Here is a 25,023-nt window from a genome sequence, read left to right as displayed (position 1 = left end):
ATTACTGACTCCCTTCCACCCCAGGAGTCTCTTTCATTCAAAACCATTTATTAAGAAATTGGCTGGGGAAAAAAAAAAGCAGCTACCAGGACATGCATTTTTAAAATAATCAGTAAAGGCAAAAGGAAAGCTGAAATTAACACTCTCCATTGCCTGGAGTAAAGAGAAATGAAACAAAGCCATGCCATTCCTTGTGCAGGGAAAGTAAAAAAATATTTAGTAAGGACAGGAAAACTGAAATTAGTTTATTTAAACCAAAGTGGGAAGGCCATTTATTTCTTCTGGAAATACTATATTAAAGCAAGATTTTCTCGAAAGGACTATTTATAGCCACCTTTTTTTTTTTTAATTGAAATGCTAAGATGTGCCTCATTTGCACTCTGTCTTTGAAGGCCTCATCTATAAAAAGACACTAGTGGCTAGATATGCTCAAGATGGCTAATGGGAATTCAGAAATCTTTTACCTGCACAAAGCTCTTCACCAGAAGATCACCATGAAAAGCTCAGTCTCAGTTCAACTTCTATCATCTAATTTCTGTCTCTTATAATTTTCATGACCTAATCTGTTACCCATCTTTTGAAAGAGTAATGCCCATCTTATGTTCATTATAAAACCAAAATAAAGTAGATGTAGATGCAGATTATTCTTTCCTTTTTTTAAAACATCTTGCATGTATTGATATAAAGCCACCTATTTTCATTCTAAACTTCAGCTAAATGTTATTCCAATGCTGCTAAGGAAGCAAAACCACACAGATCCTGTATCAATAGGGCAGCATACAAAGAACAACTGTTTTACTAGAAACTGCCTTGATAAGGCCTATGTACTAATGGTTTTAGCAGTGGAACAACAAAAAATTAAAACAGCATAGTTTAAGAATTCATAGTCTACTGGCCCGTAGAGCCCAGGTCCCTTATAGTTCCCCCAATCTCAGCATCTCCAGATCCTTCCATATTCCTCATTCCACTCCCATACCATCGTTTTTTCCCCAGTCTCCTAAATCTTCTTCCCCAGAGCTCTATCACGCTGCACAACCTGCAGGCAAAACCCAGGGAGCCTGTAATGTGCCCGATATGGTTATGGACCCACCAACTGCCAGTGCTCAAACACACGGGATAAGGCTACAGCATAAGTTTCAAGGTTCCGTAGGGAAGGAGAGGACACTTACTTGGATCTTTTCTCAACTCTAATATTCATACAAAACTTGTAGAAGTGTTACAGTTCTGAGGTACATCTATTTAATTTTAGTTCAGCTGACCAACAGCTCAAAAGTTACTGGAATGCAGAGCCTGGAAACCACCAGTAGGCAGCACCATTGCGTAAACAATGCACATCAATCTATTTAGGAAACAAGGCTATAAAGTTACCCAAGATACAGCACCAAGTTACTCATAAGCAAGATTAGATATGATTGTAAACAGGCTCTGTTTTGTAGCCTTAACATTCAGCTGTTGTAAAAAATAAACCCAAAAATCAAAATAAAGTCACTTTACACAATGTCAACATTGAAAGCTAAAATTGCCCGAGGAAACTGAAATTGGTTATTTAAGAAAGTTAATCACTAGTATTAACAATTCTCTTTTCATGCCAAAGCATTACTTTTCTAGTCAAATACATACAAAATCAAGTGCTGTTTGAAAACCAAATACAGCAGTGTAACAGTGGTTTTTGTTAGGCATTTGTATTTTTCAATAATTCTGCATCGACAAAAAGCCTGACCCTTCTCCTTCCTCTCATTCATTTATGACATGTTATTTCTCCCTTAAACATCCACAGATGTATTTTGTATGTGTGACAAGATCATGATCCTCTGTAATCAAAACCATTTACCCAGAAAGGTGTTTTATATGGATTAAACAAAGTGACTGCTAACTTCTGCACATATGACTGTACTGTCTACACATACAATGTTTAAAGACTAAACGCTCCAAATTAAATTTTTCTTAATGGAAACCTGACAGGTAGATAATAGAAAGCATGAGTGGAAAATAAATTTAAACACAATTTCTTTCAGGGCTACAGATTTTTCTTGAAAATAATCCATATCTCTAGTATAATTAAATATATTCACAATACTTTTGTGCTGGTACGGTCTTTGTCAGTCCGGTATTTAATTCATAGTTTCGGAAGTCAGATTAAACAAACAAGTCCCATAAGCCATACAAAAAAAATTCACGTTCTTAGTGATGCACGGGCCTTGTCAAGTATTTCCTTTCTGATCTTCGGATAGTTTGGATGCACTTCAAGGACCTGTCAAAAGACAAAACAACCCAAGAGTTCTGTGTCTAAAACGAAAGAATATTTTGTTTGGTTATCCCCCTCATCACTGAGCTTACACGTTCATAACTAAAATAACAATATGACAGGTTTGTTTTAAGAATGCATAAATATTTAACTGTGCTAGAGACTACCACCTTTGGAGGTCAAGAACAGCTTTACCAAAGACACCTTGCTTCCCTTGCACACTGCCCTGTCACCTTGGTGCGAAAGATTCAGGGGTCAAGGGCTAAAGCTTCTGGGTGGCTTGAAACACCTGCACCCAGCACAGTGACCTCAGAAGACATTTCCAAGGTTTTAAGTATACTTGCTCTGCAATGATAAACTGGTCTTATGCTTTCACTCCCTCAGGCTCTTTCTTATCCTTCTATTCAATTTGTCCTTTCCAATTATCTTTATTTCCCCCCAAAAGAACAAATATAATTTATTTCATTATTGATTATAATAATTATTATTAATTCATAATGTTCACTCTGCTGCTGCAATAGTAGCCCTTCCTCTTATTCTGCATCTGCTCTGTTTATGTTCGGACCATACAAAGATAATAGTGTGTTCTGATATTAACATTTGATTAACTTCTTCAGTCACACTTCTCTATGGATTTACCAAGTTGCAACCACAGGGCCAAAAGAAGGTGCCGCTATTTGAATATGCTGTCACATATGATAGCCAGTCACTTTATCTCTTATTTACCCAGTGGCCAAGGAGCTCAGGATAAAGCAGATTATGTAAAGGATATTTAATTTAATCAAACTTAGTAAACAGGGAATCTTTCTGACATTAAGCCATGTATTTTAGAAATTTAAACTCAACAAAAAAAAGGATCACCATGTAAAAGAATCCTGCTACCATAGACAGAGTATTAAGTACATTTACAAATTCTACCTTATGACAAACATCGATTGCATCAATATATCTCTTTCCTTTCAGGTAATTGAAAGCCAGCTTGTAACCTGTACGTAAAAGGGGGGAAAAAGGCAACAATTTCAGTTTCTGTATTGAATAATGAAAATATCACATTCAAATTAATTTTGGTCACTGTATGTTTCTACAGTTAGTATATTTGTTTCCTAGTATTCTCTCATATAAGCCTGTAGAGATCAAAATTTCTACTGAAAATCACCTCAAGTACTAAGTAAAAGTCCTTTGCACACCGATAGCTAATATGTGAATCAAAGGGAGACATTACTCTGGAGAGCATGTGTTACTTCAGAGAATACATCATGGTTGTCCTCTTTCAATTACTATGGTACCCCACAGAGTTTCTTACTGTGACCTACAATACACTGTCCCTCTCTAAAGGCAGTTCCATTATCAAAGGACAAAAGAAGGAAAAAAAAAAAAAATCAGGATAGCAATAATAACAAACCAAGGAATTAAAGAGAGACCACAAAAAGTATGTATTTTTGAGGGGCCACAAGCATAGCTCAAAACCTGGAATAGAATTTGTGGAAACTACCAGCCTTGGGACCTAGAGACAGACTCTAGGTGTTGAGTAAGAAAAGGCATTTTATCCTATGTATAGGTTTCATAAATTTTTCTACATCAAAACAGTCTAAAAATGAGACAGCTTAGCATAGACTTCAATTAACTATCCACATGGTAACTTGAATTGTATCCCAAATTTCCAGTTAAGCATCTTTATTAAACTGGATATAGTTAAAAACATTTAAATAATTTATTTTTTAAATCCTTACACATGTATATAAAACCTTATGTATATAAGTAGATAATCTGTCTGATTATCAAAATGAAATAATTAAATCAATGATCTGCCACCATCAGCTATATATTAGGAATTATAAAAGGTTCTCTACCATAGACAGTACATACTGCATTGCTATAAATACATTCTTAAAAATTAATACTGTACTTAAGGACAAAGTTGTTCACAAAGAGCAAACTAAAACTGTTTCAGACCAAACCTTGTACTAAAACAGTACGCAGAAACTTCGGAAGAATCATGAAGCTGCCATCTCTGGCCACGGGGGCTTTCCAAGTGACTGTTAAATACACCGTTGTACATCTGTGGGTTTTACGTGAAGAAAACCAGTGATACTCTATCTCTATGGAAAATTAAAAGCAGTCTTGCCAGCAAAGTGTAGCTGTTCCATTCCTACTGCAATGCATGAAATCATATATATAGGTTCTAGATACATGCCTATTGTCGGATTTGTTTGGTTTCCATATTTCCAGGCCATCTCATAATTTATTGCTGCATCCTTATACGCTTGTTCCTTTTCCATTATGTATCCCATGTATTCGTAAGCCTTGCAGCATGACTGCAAAATATAAATATTCATTCACAATTTTATTTAAGAAAGCTTATATATAATAATACTAACAGCTTAATTTCTTAAATACTTCAAATCTGTACAAGTGGGAAGCGTAAGTGATATTTGTACTAACTTTGATGACAAGTTAGTCTTGACTTAACACGTCTGTGATACAAATCAGTTATATGGAATTCTGCACAGCGACTTCCTAAGTTACTCCAAGTCAAGTACAGAGTTCATCACGGAGATGCTGCAACTACTCCTTTAAAAATGTTTAAAGCCTCCAGGAATACTGTAGATACCCCTCTCAGTTACTAATAGCCCCACGTGAGCTGCGTGTCAAGACCAGCCAGAAATCATTGTATCTTCCACAAATATTGTTCCACTTTTTCTTAAAAAGATGTTTTCACAGCCTTAGTTTTGGAAACAGTTTTGCATTGTGATTTTCCATTTAAAGCTGAAGACAGACCCAAATATCCTGAAGAAAACAAACCATTAAATATTTCATTTTGTATAACTCCAAGCAGCAAGCTACAAGCATCCAAAAACTATTAAGCACTAGATGAAAATATTAGCCTTGCTTATGTTACACATACATATAAATCTATTTAACACCATAAAAGTTAATATGAAAGATATAATAATTCATACATAAATCTTACATTTCATACAAAAAGCGGAAAAAAAATTCAAAAGTAAGCAAAACTACCATATGGCCTTACTGTGAACAGCTTATATTATCATGCTGCCAATAGGTCCGATATTTTCAAGAGAAAACCGAAGCTTTTCTAAAAACGTGCACCTGGTTTACATAGGCAGAGTAAAGAAATTCTGAGATATAAATTACATTCCATCTTCACTATTTCCAATTAGGTTTCTAAAATCTACTGATGAAAAGCTTTCAAATCACAGCATGCTGGGATAAGTAGTATGGGAATGCCTGGAAGATAAAAATACACTCCTCCTCTCATTTGTGATAAACAAAAAGATCAAAATCAAGAATAGCAATCAGTAAGAAATCCTAATTTCATAGAAGTAATCTGCTTACTGGGATCTTACTAACCAAACCTAAGTCTTTTAAAATCAAAACAAACCCATATTACAAGATAAGAGACTTCTATGAAGTTTTCACTCAACACATTTACTTAAATTGTATATATAGATCCACAACCTTCAATTCTCAGTGCTAAAAAAAGAATCCTAAAAACTAATTCACCACAATAACATGTTTTCTCAATCTAATCAAATCTTCCAAATTGCAGAATACCATGCAAAATATTGTGTTGTTAATTAACAAGATATTCTAAAGATCTAAAATATTCAGCACTATTTGCATAGTACAATTCCTGCTTAGCTGCTCTGCTTGCACGTTGAAGAAAAGTCAGTATTTTTACTGTGCTGTTTTGTTAAGGAACTGGAGTTGCAGACTTGTAATTTGCCATCCTCCTTCCTATCAAGCGAAGCTTGTTTATCCAAGTCCCTCATATGTCTCAAACTTTTTAGAAGAAGTTACTTGGTAGGATAATGTAGGCTATGTTTTTAGAGCTGCTTGGGAATTTCTGAAAAGTGTCATTTGTGGTATATACCTGCTCAACAGACCATCCATTTCAAGATATGTTTTATTTTGGAAGATGACTCATGTTTATCCTCCAGTGGGATGGATTTTGCAGCTTCTCTTGGCCATCTGGACAAGTGTGTAACTGACCTCAAGGGAGACTTTTTTCTTAACTAAATTCAAGCTTATTTTCTGTAAAAATGAAATTGAGTACATCCTATTTTAAGAGGCATCTCTGCAGAAGTACATGAAGAGCTGTTATAGCTGCCTCTTAATTTTATATTTAGAAATAAAGAGTACAAGTTCAAAAAAAGTTAGCTTCTCAAGGAGATTGCAGAAACATGACTTAAAAATGAACTTTACCTTCCATACTGGTGAATTTGGAAAAAGGAATATACAGCAGCAGGTCCTTTTCTAAACAAAATCTGCGCACTATAAATAGTATCTTGAACCTGCAGCACAGGTATCTATTGGATATGCTTCATGAGAAGGGAAGTGAAGCGTATAGATGGAAATAATGTGACAGCAAAAAGGGACAAATTGAAAAATAAGCACAAGACCTAGGATTTGTGCCTGTTGCTATGGTCAAAGCGGAGTTTGCCTGCTCAGAAACCCTGAGGTAAAAACATCAGAGCTTGTCCCCAGACAAACTATCAGACAGTATCTTCACAAGAGGATTAATACTAGCATTGAAAAAAATATCCTGTATAGTAGCAGGCTTATGAACATAAATGTTTAAAAACACATTCGAAGACATTAAGATAATCTCTCTTAATAAATGGAGCAAGTCTACAAAATGTGTATGGCTGCATCTTCAACAGGTTTGTGAGACTCAGTAAAATGCCTCTCTGACATGCCATAAACACCTTAAGCTTCTAGTGTCACCACAGCTAAAACCTGCATAACTTTTTGTGGAACATGAATAAAAATGACTAAGCAGCATTCACAGGTTTACTGCCCTCCAGTGTAAAGTTGCTGGTTTCCTGGCTTCTTTTGGTCTACTTTTCCTTCAGTGAAATACTAGGCAATTGGAAAAAATAAATACATCTCAAAAATCATGTTTCAGAGGAAAACTAAACATTTAGATTAATCTAAAAAGAAGGTTACTAAGGTTACTTTCAATGTGCACTCACCCTGTTCTGACGAAGGCATCGTTTTAATAATTCACCTGCCATATCATATTTTGCAGACTGAATGTATATATCTGCAAGCAGAAGCCAACTCTTTTCAAACTCCTCTGCATCAATGGGATTCCAGTTCATTTTTGAAATCCGTTTTAACTGATTTCTGGCTCGTGGAGTCTGTTTCAAGATCATGTAGGCTGTGGCCATTCCCAAAAGTGCTGGTATATGATCCTTCTGCAGCAAAAGGAATAGTGACTGCTTGGTACTTTTTTATTTTGCTTTTAACGTTTTTTTTTAAATTAGACTTTCACTAGGTATGTGAAAACTAAACCAAAAGCCAAATCTCACTAAATATAGAATATCGAATCTTACGAACATGTTTTCCATCTATTGCTATGATCATTTCTGTAAGACTAATCATGATAAACACCACGTTGAATAACTAAGAGGCTGAATACAAGTTTGGCTCAAAACAACTTTCTTTGGGCTCAGGAAACGCTGAAAGCATCCACAGGTATTTCAACTTGACAAGAAACATTCTGATACCAGTAAGATCTACCCTTTTGATACACAAATAAACACTTCAGATAGAAACTGAACTCAGTTGAAGTTACAATACAAGTGGTATTTTCTGCTTTTAGAACTGCCTGTCAAATGTCAATAACAGGGACACCAATTTCTATTATTAGGTGTACTGATCCTGAAAATGCATGTCTAAACTGCCCGTATCCAAAAGCTATGTATAACAAACAGGATTCTTAAAAGCCACTGCTTTATGCAAGAGCCTCGAGGAAGCAGTAAGAAGTGCAGGAGCAAGTGTGATTTTTAAAATCCTGCCTTTATCACTAAAGAGTGTAGATAAGAATGGCACTCATATCCCAAACCTGCTTGCTAAATGCAGAGCGTAGTTCTACCAGCAGATAACTTAAAAGCTTCTTTCTCCCCCGCAGTGTTCCTGGCTCACTATCAGTATTCTGCCTCTACACCTCTTTGTAGGGTTGTGCTGTAAATCCCCTTGCCATAGTGCATTAAAAAAAAAAAAAAAAAAAAAAAAAGACTCCACCAAAAACCCTTCTTCCACGTAATGATCAGCTCATCCCACCTCTCCTTCAATAGTCACATCTAGCATGGATCAATGACCTTTGAGGAGATTAAAACTGTACATTTTATGTGACCCTGGAGAGAAGACTAGATAGACTGGAGCATTTTTCCTGCTGGAACTGTGTCACCAGATGAAAAACATTCAATATTCACAGGACCTCAGATCAATTCTGAGTAGGACTGGGAAGCCAGTACTGGAGACAGAGGGACACCTTGTTTGTGATCCTCTAAACTACCTTACACACAAGATGAGCACTCAAGATGTGTATTCAACACAGCCAAGGAGCAGTGTAGCACACAGCTAATGGTAGTAGTGACTGAAATATTTCTTGGCATTCTGATGGACTAAATGTGTCTACACACACTTAAATAAAATCTGTTGAAAGGTGCTGGTAATAAGAGTGTCTCTTATTAATGCTGAAGCTACTGACTAAAAATAGCTATAAAATAATGAAGATTTCCATCATAAGGATGAATTTTAAGCAGATGGATAATCTTGCCCTGGAATCTAAGTTCCATCAAATTGCCATGAAGTACACAAAGGCAGCTTATATTTGGTTTTGCTTACAGAATGAATGTACTGGATAGACTTATATCATCAGACATGCTGCTGGCAAGACTGGGAATTAAAAAGCAAACCCAGCAACTCGAACCAAATAGTCTATTCACATTGAAGTAATTGGCAATATTAGCATTTAGAGTTATAAATTTGCAATCCAACTGAAGACTTCTAGAAGGTGTTATTATTTCAGCATGTTATTTCAGCCACTATTCCTGAATGTAACTGTGAGACTAGTTAAAAAATGTATAGTCAGTGTGAAAGAGAATACTGAGGAAATGAGACAGGTTACTAACCTCAGCCACTACTATTTCAGTGAAAGTGTTCAATGCTCGTTCAACACTTGATTTTTGTTTGGTTGCCATGAGACAATAATTTTCCATGATTCGTAGTTGAATGTGACCCTGAACGGTCTGAGGCTTGAGTTCCTTCAGAAGATTTTCTGCTGTTTTTACAGCTAACTGCACAGACTGCTGCTTCTCTTTTGAATTACTGTTAGCAGAAAGAAAGTGTTTGTAAAAGCTTATTTTTTTAATATACACCAAATTAATTACAAGTTAGTACCAATTTCATGCTGAAGACATGCCATTTTGGCTCTGCTATATAGGCATTCTACATTCATTCTCTTCTGTAACAACAGTAGTTCCAACCTAACAAGCTATTTTTAACACAGCAAGTGACCAGGACTCCAGATAAAATTTTCTATATTTTCTGCTTGAGACTGACCTATTACAGTCTAGGATGGTGTCTCACAATATAGTAAGTAAATATCCAAAGCATTAGATGGGCTCAAAGTTCTAGCAATTTAAGTTAGCACGCATTATTAAGGGGCAGCAGAGGAAGGGGATGACAGAAGAACTCAAGCAATATTTATTTCATTCACTTACCTTATGTCAGCATCCAGATTTTCAAAGACTTCGCCACCCACGGTTTCATTATCTGGGTTCAAACAAATTTCAATCATGTTGTAGACTGCATTCTGTCCCCAGTCACTGTCCTTTCGGGCTTTATTAAAATGCCGGAGTGCATCATTCGGTTCACCTGTATACCTAAACAGATAATTAAAATATTTAAAGCTGGGCAAGTAAAATTTCCTGTCCCAGATCACAAAAAGAAACTCAAGTATTTAAAAACAGATGACACACTTGCACACGCTGATAATGCAAAGTTTGAACAGCACGCATATTATTGCAAGGAACCTGTTTTTGCAGAGTAAAAACAGCCTGATAAATTCTAAAATTTGAAACTAATATTATATTATCAAACCAGCAAGAATATCCATTTTAACAGCAGGAAATACAAAAGATGTGAGACAGATAAAATAGCTTCATTTTAAAGTGAAGCTCATTGGAAAGTATTTCAGAAAAGAAAATGAGACCTCTCCTAAAATCCTAGCACCTCAACTAATTAGGAAATTAGTGCTATATTACATATCACACTATACATAGCACCTTTGAATGATAATGGATGACAAGAAAGTTAATTTAAATATGTATCACATAATCAAATAAACCTTATCTTAATTATAATTGCAAGTACCAAAGATACAGTCCTTTGCAGTAGTGAAATCCTGGTTCAAGCTTTGTTCTGGAAGAATGCTTTTCAGCCATTAAAAGAAATCTTGGGACTTCTTCTAGTTTCCCAGCTCTTCTTAACAGATCAATTAATCGCGAGAGGGTTGCATAGTTATCTAAATACACAAATAATTAGGACACTGTAATTCTAGTTATTTGCTGTATTAATTTCTTAAGAAATGAAGAGCCTGCACCTTGTGGTTTTCACATACAAAGACGATACATGGTGTAATACATAAGGCATATTACATAGTAACCACAGATACAAAAATGAAGATATCAAGTGATACTTGCAATACTTATTAAAAAAAACCTGTATGAAGAGAAATATAATTGTACTTCACTTTCCAAAGCACTCAAACAAAAGTATTCGCTGTACTCTCACAACTTCTTGCATGAAGTCCACTAGAAAGCTTTACATTTATTATAGTACTATTTTAACAGATTTTAGTACCTTTCTCCCTCTCTCTGGTTGTAATTTGCAAATTGCTAAAAGCAACTTATTCCTGTCTGACACAAGTTTCCTTTATCTATATTGAACTAAAATGCTAGCTTTGTGTTCATGCACTTGATACCTTAAACACAAGAGAAAGTGCTTTACAGTTACAAGTAAATAACACCCTAGCTACATTTGGCTTGAGGTAAACGATACACATTACACTGCAGCAAATTACTGTATCTATGATGAATATTCTTCCCATCTTCCCCTACAATCACTTCACGTTTTTATATACAGTAATGGTCCTTGGTTTTAGTATACACCGCATTATAAATAGCACATTTCTTTTTAATCATACAAAGTATTTTTTAGATATTTATTCCTCTATCTCATTAGAACTATGTATCATACAGAATTAAAAATATCACTGCTGAATATTCACCTGGCTTGCGTTCTAAGAGCTGCTGGAAATGAAAGACAGCTTGTTCATAATCTTGCTTCCTGAACATGAGATCAGCCATCATCTACAATATTGACCAATTTAGAGAAAACAACATAAAATATTACAGATTGCAGTTTATAATTAATTCTAGTTCTTCAAAGCAAGAAGCGGAAACTACAGCTTTAGAATTCTGCAGGAATTGCGCAAATTGTAAATTGTGCTGGGTTTTTCATTACTCCCTGGAAAATAAACACTGTCTATATACAGACAGACAGGATAATAATGAGCAGGTACAGGCTCATATCTCAATTTTTCACTTAACGTTGAAATTAAAGGAGCATAAAACCCTTCTACGTACTTTTCAAATATTTTGGTATTCCTTGTATAGCTTTACTCCTAATTTTATTTCCAATAAATGCACATTAAACATATAGAAAAGCGAATTTAGTTTAAAGTTAGGAGGAAAGACAGACCATAGCCCACCTCAGCCGCGGAAGTAAAACAAATTATTTCATTTCAGCTTCTCTCCACTGAGAGGTAGCTAATAAAGAATAGATTTAATAACATACATTAGGAGTGCTATTACCCTGTCCTTGCACAATAGTAGGATAAATTCCAGATGTTAGACTGCTGTGAGAAAATAAATTATTCCCATCTTAAAATAATTTTGCTCCTAATATGTTAAAGCAAAAGCTGCTCAGTCTACTGAACTGTCTTTTAAGCCAGGAAGTACACAGAGAATCTCTAGCTGTGATTAAAAATTGTTTAGGAATATGATTAACTATGATTGTATAAGGATGTAAAAGCACCTTAAGTACACAGTTCTTTTCTTCTGAAAGTTTTTTTGATAGTTGCCTTAATATTACTGTGCTGGAAAAATAACTCCTTCCCTAACCATCAGTGAATTGTTAATAGAACATGCATTAAGCCATGCTTTAATTCATTTTACAAGTACTACTTTTTCCTCTACTAGCACTTTTAAAGACACATTTTTGCATTAAGATAGAATGAAGGCTATGATTGCTAGAAACTTCATATTGAATCATTATCCAACATAAACAGAAAAACATTTTGTTGCACTTTGTTGTGCTGTATTTTTCACATATTTTTTAAATCAGAAGCTGAAGGCTCTCTTAAAAGTAGTATTTTATTGATCCATTGCACTGCAGACACACAAACCTCAAAAAACTTCTGATACAGGATGGGTATAATAGCACATACCATCGTTGCTGCTTCGTTATCTTGGTCATTCTTCAGTAGTAAGGAACACTGATGTTGACAGGCATCAGTATCATCTTGTGCAAGATATAAACGTGCAAGTTCCAACATTGCCTGTAGATTAAAATACATGTAATCAAAGATGAAGCAAGCTGGTTCAGTTCTACAAGTGTTAACCTGAGATTTCAGAGCCTCAGGGAAAATTTCTTTCTAAGCAGAGAGCTTTCTCTGCTGTTTCCTATGGGCTCTTGGTCAAGTAATTTAATTCATTTCCATTCCCTCACCTTTAAAACAAATAAAACTTTCCTTCAGAGGCTTATTCTGAAGGTGCATTGAAAACAGAGCCACTCAGAATAGTATTGCTCTGAAGACTACAATATTTTGGTAAGAATAATTTTCTTCCAAAAAAAAAAAAAAGTAAATGCAAGTAGTTTTAAATTCATTGACAGAAGCAAATACCTCATTAACATTCACCAATTAGTTTTGGAGTATAAGCAAATTCCAGAAGAAACAGTTTTCTTATTTCCATTTCCAAACCTACTACATTAAGACTCTGTGTGGATCCACTTCTGAGAAGCAATTGCAGAATAAATATTAAACTGAAATGTACATAAGCACACATCCTTAAGGCTGAAGTCCCAGCACAGAACGTGCTAATTTAAATGCCACAGAAAAGTTTATAAACAGAGTAGTTACCACAGATTTAATCAAGTTCCCATTGAAGAAAACAAGCCAATCACAAAGTAAAATTAGCAGTAGACAAACAGTAAGCAGCGTCACTCCTGTTTAGTTTTAAATGATGTTTTGATTTTGTTTTTGAAAGGGAGGCATTTATAATTGCATCACAAGTCTCTCTCTGGTTACACTTGCGAATGGCGCTTCTGAATCACAACAGGAGTTTCAAGCATTCTGTTCAGGATATGAAGGCTATTTGCATAATATTTAAAACCTGTCTTCTTATTTACATATTCAAGCATATACTAAATAATTCTGAAACAGAAAGGCAGGTGGGTAAGCATTGAAATGAAATGGAGATAGCAGGCATGTAAGAATTTTAGTTATGAAAGTTTTCTTCAAGTCACTGTTCTTACATGCGTAACACAGTGGAAGATGAAAAAGCAGCCTGCTAGTCATGGAACACCTCTTGCCTTGGGCAAGGCAAAGAAGAATGCCAGTTAAACTGCACTTCTTGACTAGATACCAGTGACCTGAAGTGGTCTCTAAATTTTCAGCTCCAACCCAAAAAAACAATGATACTGCGAAATGTGCGTGATGCAGTCTGTGATCCGCTTAAAGTCTGCATCTGGAAAAAGCATTGCCTCTTACCTGGTCAGAAAACCGAGGCGGGGCATTACCCACCAGATTTAACTACGTAAAACAAAACAACACAACACAAAACCCTTACAACATTGACTGTAATCCCTTTTGTTTAGCTAAATAATTTCTTTAATGCAACATTTAAAATCTGGTTTGGGTTACTTTGGCTAGATTACAGGAAATTTTTCTTCTGATGAAACAAGGTACAGGTAGCTTCAAAGGAATTTCCAGTACTTCCGTACGTAATTTTAAGGAAAGTAAACTCTGTGAAGACATCGAGAAATAGATGGGTGTTTAATAGCTCAAGTTTATATTTCATAAACTAAAATAATTCAATTCCAACCTTGTAGCAATGTTTTCACAAAGGAAGGGAAGAAAATAAGTTCAAATCTACTGAAATTATATGAGTAGAGTGAGGTAACTCATTTATACTAGTTGTGGGTAACCAGAAGTATTTTGCTTTCAGTACTCTAACCAGGGAACGAATTCTGACTCACAAATTCACTCTTAGATTGTCTAAGATGTAAATGTATTCTGTGTTGCTAGCAAAGTAGGATTAAAGCAAAAATCTCCAGTAAGTGCATCTCACAGAGATATTCAGTACAAACATCACTGCACAGCACATCTTATAACACTGGGAACATCTCAGTAGTATGATTTTAGCCAGAACTGAAGGGAAATGCCATGCTGGTATTTCAGTATTGATATGAAAGAAAAAAAAAGATTAACGCTTTGATACTGAATTACTGTGATGGCACAGCACAAAAGCCATCACTGTACCTGTACTATGACAGGCACTCTCCTCACTTTTAATGGTAGAATGGGGAAGTTACCCTTCTTTTAAGATTTTAAGGATGTTTTTATTCCTCTCCCAATTTATTTTTCTTCTCCATCATTCTTACAAGATGCCTTGAGGAAAGCCTGTCTCAAAGATGCTGTAGTTGTAGCTTTAGGAAGGACCTTCTTGAAATCACAACACATGAGTTCAAGTATTAAAACCAGGTGATATGCTGATAATTTAGCAGCTAGTATAATCTTCACATACACCTAAATATACAACGCACTTATGCCAGAAAATAATGGAAATTTGACAAAAAATATATTTATTTTAATCTAAAAAACCCACTAAAGCTGACACTTAATTTTGGTGCTCATTATAAATTCCCTAGCCTTTTGCTTTTCCTTCTCTTAGCTCTAAAACCTAGGGCTGTGAAAGGAGGAAGAGCGGGATAAAAATAAGCTCAAGTTTACCAGCATTTATCAAGAAGTAGACTTGTGAGAAAGAGGCAGTGCAGGGAAGAAAGAAGCAACGCAATAACCACTGCTCAACAACAGCAACGTTTTGTGACTAAATTCAGAATCCTACCAAGTCCAAATAAAAGTATGAAACTGCTAAAATGGATACAGAAGAGACAAAAATTGTCTGAACTGACTGAAATCACTGGGTCTTCATTCCAGAAGAAAAGCAACAAGCAAGATTGAAACAAACTCCATTATTACCATGTCATACCTTACCATGTTCTCAACTGGTATGTGAAGACAGGCTGACTATATAATCTAAGGGTCAACTCAGAGCACGTGCAGACCACCACTTGAATCAGCAGTTTGTGTAAGAGACAGAAATTAGCAGTACATACAAATATTTTATCATGATAAGCAACGAAGGGGAGAAAGTTCAAGGCTCTGTCCATATCATAAAGCAGAAATAATTGCAAATACACTTCCACACTGTGGATAATTAGCAAAATACATTGCTAGATATCAAAACTGAATGGAAAAACACTGCAAAATACTCAGAGGGAGAACTGACCTTGTTATCAGTTTCACAGTGTACAAGAGCTTCTTTGTAAAATTTAATTGCTTTTTCATAGTTTCGCTGGGCTGTAGAATGTTTTGCAATCTCAGCACAAATTTCAGCTGCTAACTGCTTCTGTGCAGGAACTGCATCCAGCTGTTCTATTTGAGCCCGTTTAAGCACTCTGGCTTGTAATTCTCGAGCCTAGCATGGGGAAAGGAGTGAACAGTCAAAAATTTTCTAAGGCATGAGTTTTGTATTATTTACTTTAAAGTAATGCAATTAAATTTTTAAAAAGGTTCTATAACCACACTATGTATTTTATAGATGAAAACACCTAAATAATAAAAAGCAGGAAAAAATGTCTCCACTATAAAAAACATCAACGAAAAGCAGCAAAACAAAACAATCCCCAATATCTGCCCCTCAACAACCTGTCTCAAACTGCCCTTGCTTCCCCAAAATTCACATTAAAAACATGCTGAAAAACAACCTGATGTTCAAACTTTCAAGAAGATGAAAACCCAGTACGCTTAGTTTCTAACACACTCTATGACAACTGCAATCCAATAACATATAATCTACACTTTATAGAACATAATTTTGACAGAATCATACATATGTTGTTTTGTGAAACATAAGGAACACGACATTAAAGCCAAAAGCTGGGGAAGGATCCAGTTTACCCCTAGTGTACTTTAAGAAAAGGGTGGTACAAACAAGCTCCATACACAAATGAAGGCATGTAAGAATGCAGGCTTCCAGTAAAAGCCTGAATTTTGATCTAAAATTCAGATAACACCGCTCACAAAAAGTTTAGCCTTTCTAACCACTTACGCTCTTTACATTTTGCACCAGTCACCGGTGCTTTATCCCTACCATGTATGCATTTTCCTCATTCACAAAAACATTATGGTTAGAATCTTGAATAAAAGTGAAACCAGGGATAAAAGTGAGGACGTGGCAAGCTTTCATATAGTTTTTTGTTTTCCCCTTTACCTGTTGCAGTGAAACAACAGCTTCATCAATCTTCTTCATTTTGCTGTAAATTTTTGCCAGAAGCACCTGGTAACGTGCATCTTCCATCAGAGAAGACAATTCATTAACTGTAAGAATTACATTGAACAAACATGATTCTTGGAAGAACTGATCCTGGTAAAACCAAAGAAAGGTGAAGCTTTCTACATACTCCAGGAAGAGCCAATGCGAAAAGTTCACATCTTGATCTTATGTATTTAGGATCGTGATTTGACTCATTATGTTTTTGGTGGGCAGAGCAAACCCTACAAGCTACAGACAGAGTGAAATTTAAGGCCAAAGACTTCGAAATATTGTCACTGTTTAAGGGAGGGTGACAATAAATGGAGTGACAGATGCTTTCTTCAAAAGGGAAACGAATCAGGTATTCTCTTGACTGAGTTACCTGGGCTTTCTCCCACTGGAGCCAGGATTCTAAGTCAGGTCCCTCAGACTAGAGAGTTAAATACTGTCCCCAGTTAATTTGAGCTAGAAATGAACCAGTGACCATTCCAAAGACCCAGTAATACCAACAAGTTTTGCTCGATTCCCCAAGGATACTCAAAATCCTCAAGAGCACCTGTAATTTGCCCCAATGAAAATGGCAAGGTGTAATTGAGCAGCTCTATCCAGCTGCTTTTGAGCCCCAAAAAGGACACGAAGACACTGTCTAGTCTATTTGCATTCTCAAAAACGTGAGAGAAAAGCTTTTGACGGACGGGAAATAAAGCCACTCCTGACATTTCCTGTCTGAATCCACCTCAAAGCCAATGAAAAATGTCCATACTGATTCCATGAGTGCTACTGTATACCCAAAAAACATAAGATTGTTTGAAGAAATTTCTAGTCATACCTTAAACTAGCTTTCTTTTGCTAGAGTCTGGAACAGACATGAAAAGTTTCTTTAATTAAATATGCCAGTATCTACTCAAAAAGCAGCAAGCCCCTTTTGAATAATGGTTAAAATACATATGCATAAAATATTTGAAGAATACAAGTTCTCCCTGGCTTGTGTTCATTTTAATCTATTGACAAAGTGGTATGTTGAACACAGTTCCACATTAAAAACATACATGTCACTAAAATTAATGTTTTATCTTTATGAAAATTTGAAAAATAAAAGAATGTGAGGTATGCTCTATTAGCACACTGTCTTCAAAGGGCTGTAATTGTGACGAGCTATTCTAAATCAGCAATTAGGCCATGTAGTCAACCATGTAAGATCATGCTCTCTAGTACATTTTCTACACTTCATTTTTCTTTCACAAATGAATGATATTTTAGCATTTCTAAAAAAAAAAAATATATATACTAAACTGTTCAATAATCTTCCTAATCAGCCAATGAGAACTTTTACTTTTCATGTAGAGAATGCTTGTGTATCAAATACATACAAAAGGGATACTGGCTTATGTACTTTTTGCTTCATTTTAAGATGGAAGAGAAGATTTTAAAGTACATGCGGCAAAATGTATTTACTGCTAATTTATCTTTCCACACTAGAAGATCTTGTCTTGAGTGCGATTGTTACATTAGCCAGATCCTCCAAGGCTTAACTGAGACAGGAATAGAACATTACATTGGAGGATTTTTTCAGTAAGTAAAAAAAGACAGAAACCCAACACTCCCCTGCACAATATGAAAGACCAGTAAAATAGCAACAGAAGAAAAACTTACAGAAGGGACTAGTAATAAAGACTTGATAATACTGTTTCTGTATTCAGATAGCCACAAGAGTTAACAAATATGATTAAACCATTGCAAAAAGATTCCTTAAGAGTATAGCTCAATGGCTCAGACTAAACACCTTAGAGCCTCTTAATTGCCTTTTAACAAAAACAAGGAAAAAAAAATCTAAAAGGTTTAGCTTTGTAAGTGCATAGTCTTATAGCATATAAGAGGGTCCTAAGAGAGGTCTTCGACCAGTTCAATCTCTTTGCTCTGAGGACACTGGGTAGAATTCACCAGCTAAACCACCATTCCCTCACAGCAGGAATGACTCATCTATAGTTGTTCAGTTCAGAAATGAAACATTTGTTAACCACAGAACAAAAAAATTTTGCATGTATAGAGCTCTGCTATTGTATTTACTGATTTCATCTATCACAGATGTTCCAAGTTTAAAAGTCCTGGCAAAAGCACTTTTAAATATAAGTTGAGTTTATTTTAGAGTGCATTTCTCATTTATCACTTGTCTCCTGTTTTCTTCTGTTCAAAAGAAGTTTATATGGAACTTGTTTATTCCTTAGAATCATGCAGAAAAGACAAGCAACAGTAGAAACTGTGTATTTTGCTGTAAATTAATAATATTCCTACCAGGCTTATGATCTAAAGCTTGCTGAAGTACTTTTGCTGCCTTTTCATACTGCTTCAGTTTCATTAAAAGCTCAGCCAAATCATAGCAAAGAAAATTCTGTTGACCGCTCCTCAGTGCAGCTTCATAGTAACTGATTGCCTAAAAGGAAGAAACAAAAAAAAAAAATCTGTGTATTAAAGACAAATCTTAAAGACAACCACCTTACTACTCAGGTATTTAATGACATGTTGCGTAGGGTTTTCTCTACTTTCTTCTCATTTCTTGTAACCAAGTCATTTCTAATAAATACTCTCTAGATGTTTAGTTGCAAGTTCAGGCTTCCAAAATGTAACGCCAAATTAAAGCTGGAGCCCACATTTTGATAAACATGCATTTACGTAGCCTAGCCACATTATTACATTTTATCTTTGACAGGATCACTGCCAATTAAACTACATTTTCGTTAGCTGCTGAAGTTGTATAATTCCAGTCCCACTCTATTGCATACAAAGGATAAATATTTTCCCAAAGTCTACCTGCAAAACCTGAAGACAGAAGATGTTTAAAAATACCAACTAAGCATAATCTAGTAAAAAGGAGTCTTCTCTCTTTGCATTTTTAAACGTAAAAACTGAAAATCATATCAATTAAAATGTCAAATATTTACTCAAGAAAAAAAAGCAATGTTCTGGATCAATTATTATTATTTCATAAGTTTAAAAAACCCACTTCAAAATAACTTCAATAGTCTTGAAATAGGATGTTATGTCTTTAAGCCAAGGGAAGAATGAGAGCTGGAATTATGTTGAAAAGTTAAGTTTCCAAAATGAATTTGAAATATTTTTATTAACTATTATGGTTTTAAAATAGAACATGCTTAAATATGCTTGTGCAAGGGCCACAGAGTTGATTGACCAGATATTTTGAAGGGGATCTACAAATATAATTCCTGGATTATTAAGTCTGTTTAGCACTTTAAAGTGAAATGCTTCTTCTACCCAACCTGAAAACAATATCAGGCAAAGCCTGATGTTGACAATAATGGACACAATGTTTCCTTAGCCTAATACAGTATTTATAGAATACCTTTGAATAGTTATGCGTTTTGATTAGGGCTTTTCCAATTTTACTTGCTAAAGCCGGATCTTTTGGGTCTTTCTTCAAGGCCTGCTCATAGACTTCTATGGCTTCATCAGGCTTCAACAGTAAAAGATAAAAACACAGGAGTGCGGGATTAAGATAAAATGTGTATGAAGAAAACAAAACCTGGTAAAACCTCCAGGAATGACTACCAAGTACTACTGGTTCATAAACTGCAATATTTCTGAGGGAAGAATGGTCACTATGAAATTGCAGGAAGTGTAAAGCCCATGCAAATTTACATTTCCATGCTAAAACAGAATGTGGAGAGAACTTGGCAAACAAAGAAGTTTGAATTAACCTGATTCTTTTTCCACTAAAATTTCTCTACTAATATTTTCACTATTTAACAAACTTATTACTGTCTTGGACGACCATCCAGTTCTCTCCTCTAGCCATTTTATAGCAGATCTAAACAAATTCTCTTTTGCTTTATAATTCTTGGTTAAGGAGAAAACTACACACCAACATTAATAAGTAAACAACCATTCATCACCTACAGATCCCCAAACTAGTAATCTAAACTATTAGTTACGTATCCTAACCCAAACTACCCTTTCAAAATATTAATTTAAATGTATATCATTTAAATTCCTATGTCCACCTGACTACATTGTCTTCTATGAATACTGAATAACATTTCCATTTCCTCAAAAAAGCAAAGCACGTAAAAAATGTATAGGAATTCAAGAAATTAAATTTTTTAAAAAACACTTTCAATTTAAGAACTGCTACCTAGAATTATTCTAAGCTTCAGAACCTTTCTAAACATCTCCAACTTCTTTCTGAATTTAATTTAGCTCTCACTTTAGATTTTTGTTAGTCCTACGGATCAGTGTACTTCTAGATAAAATTCCCTCTTTCGCTTCCACTCAATCAATTAGAATAAATGAATTTGCTTTGACCTTAGAATAGTCACAATGTAGCCAGTAAGGGGGGGGAGGGGAGTTACATCCTAAAGTTTCTATTTGACAACTAGTAGTCAGTGAGAGTCAGCATGCTACATTGTCTCAACTTGCCAAAGTCAACAAATGACTCAATCATTCCATTCATCTCTAGCAAGCACTTACCTCTTGAATATTCATGTATGCATCACCAAGAAGAAGAAAAGTATGAGCACTTGGCAGTTTTTCTACTAGGTCTCTGGAAAGAGAAGACAGAACTTTGCTCAATATTTAACATGTCAATACTGGTTATCTAAACAACAACAAATGGGGCAAATATAAAACAAAAAAATCTGATATATCTTTCCAAAACAGGACCTCCAACTTCTGTTTTAAATGTCACAACACTTACTCAAATGAATTCATCATGTCACTAAATATTTCTGATTTATTGTATTAGAAAGGGGAAAATGCGTTCACCATGCAATCATTAAAAATCTAGAAAAATACACCAACCCTCGCCCCACAAACTTTTACCTATAGCAGCCAGCATATAACTTCTTATCTTTCCTGTAGTGAAGATAAATATCTGCCATTTTTTCTTTAGCTTGTACAAAGTAAGGTTGTTCAGGTGTAATATGTCGAAGCATAGTCAAGGCTTGTTCAACATCTGCTTGAGAAATTGCCAGATCTGCATTTGCAATCACAACTCTTAGCTCCTCAGGAGTTCCAGAAAATTCATTAGTGGCCTCTTGCAGTATTATAGCAGCTTCATGCTGCAAATAACAAACCCAACACAACTGTCATCGAACAGTCAAATATAAGGACATCATAAGAAAATGAATTTCTGGGGGCATTACACAAACCAACCAAAAAAAACCACCACCAAAAACCCCCAACCATAGCATCCATTTCTTTTGCTAAAACTTTTAAAATGTTTTTTCCTCTTGATTTTGAAAATAAAATTTATATGATATGAAGTACCAGAAAAAATTTTAGTGAGAAAACAACATTTTGTTGCATATATACAAGGAAATGCTCAAAATTCAACCGGACAATGCCTTCAGCACCTTGCTCTCACAGGTCCAGCTTTGAGCAGGATGACCTCCAGAGGTCACCTCCAACTACACGATTGTGTGGCTTCTCTTATATTCTTACATGTGCGTAGTGTCCTGCTGTTTATTAAAGATAGAGCTGATAGCAAGGATGCTGCTACACAAGGATAAGGACACAATCCAAAAATATTTCTAATAGCATTCTGATAGTAAAACAGGAATCTACATGTCAACAAACGAACACCAACAGTATCTTCTCCCCAAAACTAAAAGGTGTTTTGTAGACTCCAAATTGAGCACCTGTAAGTAGGTTTTTTTCTCTGTACAACTTAAGGCACAAGCTGTCAAGTCAGATATTAACATCTTTGAAATTTTACCAAAGCCAGTCCTCTTGGTAAAAGAGGTGATGGTTTTCTATTCTGAACTAATGAGGATAGACACTTTCTGTGAAATTGTTTTCAGGTGTTTATTAGTGTATTACATCTTAACAAGTTTGCCATCTTACCAGTTCTCCATTCAAACGATGAGCTTCTGCTAACTCCAGGAAGACAGACACACGGTCACTTGCATCAATTTCAATTCTTTTCCCTTTAGTTTTTGAGGAAGCTGCAGGTTTTCTCATACCAGGCAAATTCTTTGCCATCTGTAAGGTCTTAATCGCTTCTGATAATTCTCCCATCTTCTTCTGGGTTTGGGCCTTAATTAAGTGATAAACAGGATGTTCTCTCACCTAAAAAAATATAATGAGATAAAGAGTTTTGAAATTCTATTTTACAAATAGTATTCAAACTCCCTGAAAGAAGATTGATTTTTTTTTTTTTTTTTTTAATATTGACCTTGGTTCCTTCTTTCTTCCAAATATATCCTGTTTCAATGTCCATAATTTACTTACGAAAATATTAGAATTTTCAAACTAGTAATTAAGCAGGATTTAATTAAAAAAGAAAAACTATGACATGAGATAAGACTTTGGGATAGAAAAACATTCATTACAGCATTATTTGAAACTAGACTGAATTTTAAAGGATTTTGAGTGTCTCCCACACTGCTGTATGCACACTTCATTAGGCTATTAATTAAAACAAGTATGCAATCATTATTTGGCACAAGTCCTGCCTGCCATTTCTCCACCTTCTTAAAATACACTTCACATGAAAAGGAAATGTCAATAAGGGCAATGGAACTGTGTACAAGGTTGTGAGCACCTCAGTGTCTCCTAAGCAGGCAGTTAATACTCAGCTTTCTTGCATCGCTTGGAAGAGGAAGCAAGATGAGAGCACACTTGCAAGGAAATGGTAGTTTGTCACTTTTCAGCTAAGCTCTGTCAAGAGACCTAGCACAACTCAGACCTAACTAGTGCTCTGTAGAGAGTGTTCCCAACTCAGTGTTAAATTGTAAAGTTCCACCGATGTCAACAAATGAAAAATCCCATACTGCAAGGTATTAGCCCCAGGAAATAAAACTGGTGAGGACCACTGCAAAGCAGTGAAAGTTGTCTAGTACAGTGCTTAATTTACCAAATTTGCTCCTGAAGGGACAGAAAAGATGGAGAAAGATGTGACATTAATGGAAAAGTTCATAGAATATGGCTAGTTTCTTAACACTTAGACCACTTAAAGCAGCATGAATTATGAAGAGGTAACTACAAACCCCTTCTGATGCCCTCATACATCTGTGCGTATCTTCATTGGCAACTGTACATTTGTGCAAAAAGTCCACAAACAACACTGGATCACTCCTCATGTCCTTCTATGTTGGCTTTTAAAGACTTGCAAGGTTAGTCTGGAACTACAAGTTCTATTTATAACATGTTTTTAATATTTATATAAGGATTTGAGAAAAAGCTAACATTTCTTTTGTGTTTCAAAGCAATTTCAGCATGTTGTAAGAAGGTGTTAGTTTTGTTCTTATGGTCATTCCTTTGATAAATGTTCAGATATCATGTTTATATAAACATTTAGATATTAAACTTGCAGTGGAAGAATCACAAAAAGTTCAGTTTACAAGTCAGTATACACAAAAACATTCAACTTCAGATGACTGAATAAATGAAATGGTTTCATTCTTTTGTCCAGCTCACCTCGAAATTGTAGCTCAGACAAAGTTCCAAGGACTGAGAACAGAGTTTAGTATTGTTTTGAGCCAAATAAACCTGGGCCATCAGTAAGTGTGCATCTGCAAAAGAGGGATTCCTTTCAAGACAGTAATGTAGATTACTATGGGCTGCTTCAATATCCCCTAGGAAGTTAAAACAGGGAAAGAAAAAAAAATAGTTCATATGAAATACAGAGGTTAAATATAGAGCTTTTACTAATTATTCACCAATTTTATAATTTGGGTTTTTTAAAATACATGTGAGCGTTTAGTGAATAAACTTACATACAAAGGATTATATGGCTATTAAACAAAACTAAAACCAGGTCAAAGGGAAGATATTTTCCCATTGTTCCATCTGTAAATCATTCAATAAGTGATTGGTTTTGGAAGCAATAAATTTTAAAAATACCATATGTATGTGTCTAATTAAGATATGCTCATACAAATCACAAAAAAGGCAGTGCAAATATTCTTCACTTAGCTGTAATGCAGTGTTCTGCAGAGAAATGAAAATATTCAATATGATTTAAAAGTGTGAAATTATTTTTAATATCAAAGAAACTAAAGAGGTGGATAGCTAACCATTCACATAACTATTACCTGACAAGTATTTCACTTTTGCAATTAAAAAGATGGCTTGTTGAAGACCAGGCACAGTTTTTACCACAGTTTCAAGAACAGAAGCACAGTGCTTGAGAAGTGGTGAAGGAGACTGCCCAGGTCTTGCAGGCTAGGAGTTAAAAAAAAAAAAACCAAACACAACACACCAAAACAAAAAAAACACAACACTTCAGTTAACAGGTTTTGGACTTAAATTTCATTTTAAGTCTGAGCTTCACTCAAAACTCAAATGAGC

General features: G+C 35.2%; 1 protein-coding gene across 3 annotated transcripts in view; it reads right to left on the bottom strand.

The window, feature by feature from the left end:
• Positions 1-671: 671 nt before the first annotated feature.
• The window catches only part of TTC21B (tetratricopeptide repeat domain 21B), a 36,961-nt gene continuing 12,609 nt past the window's right edge, over positions 672-25,023 (bottom strand). Inside the window, exons 12-29 of one of the 3 annotated variants that reach the window (XM_065637412.1) lie at positions 24,768-24,897; positions 24,151-24,308; positions 22,576-22,800; positions 21,553-21,791; positions 21,202-21,274; positions 20,078-20,188; positions 19,012-19,150; positions 16,678-16,784; positions 15,694-15,882; positions 12,570-12,680; positions 11,349-11,430; positions 10,433-10,583; positions 9,781-9,942; positions 9,190-9,385; positions 7,243-7,467; positions 4,440-4,560; positions 3,164-3,231; positions 672-2,251 (exon numbers count right to left, since the gene is read on the bottom strand). In XM_065637412.1, coding sequence (XP_065493484.1) covers positions 2,174-2,251; positions 3,164-3,231; positions 4,440-4,560; positions 7,243-7,467; positions 9,190-9,385; positions 9,781-9,942; positions 10,433-10,583; positions 11,349-11,430; positions 12,570-12,680; positions 15,694-15,882; positions 16,678-16,784; positions 19,012-19,150; positions 20,078-20,188; positions 21,202-21,274; positions 21,553-21,791; positions 22,576-22,800; positions 24,151-24,308; positions 24,768-24,897 — 2,565 coding nt within the window. In that variant the 3' untranslated portion in view covers positions 672-2,173. The remainder of the gene's footprint in view (positions 2,252-3,163; positions 3,232-4,439; positions 4,561-7,242; positions 7,468-9,189; positions 9,386-9,780; positions 9,943-10,432; positions 10,584-11,348; positions 11,431-12,569; positions 12,681-15,693; positions 15,883-16,677; positions 16,785-19,011; positions 19,151-20,077; positions 20,189-21,201; positions 21,275-21,552; positions 21,792-22,575; positions 22,801-24,150; positions 24,309-24,767; positions 24,898-25,023) is intronic. The other 2 variants (XM_065637414.1, XM_065637413.1) reach the window with 2 other exon arrangements.

The sequence above is a fragment of the Caloenas nicobarica genome, chromosome 6 (assembly GCF_036013445.1).
Source record: "Caloenas nicobarica isolate bCalNic1 chromosome 6, bCalNic1.hap1, whole genome shotgun sequence".
Classification (NCBI taxonomy): domain Eukaryota; kingdom Metazoa; phylum Chordata; class Aves; order Columbiformes; family Columbidae; genus Caloenas; species Caloenas nicobarica.
Note: the sequence above shows the minus strand (reverse complement) of the source record. Positions and strands in the feature narration are given on the sequence as shown.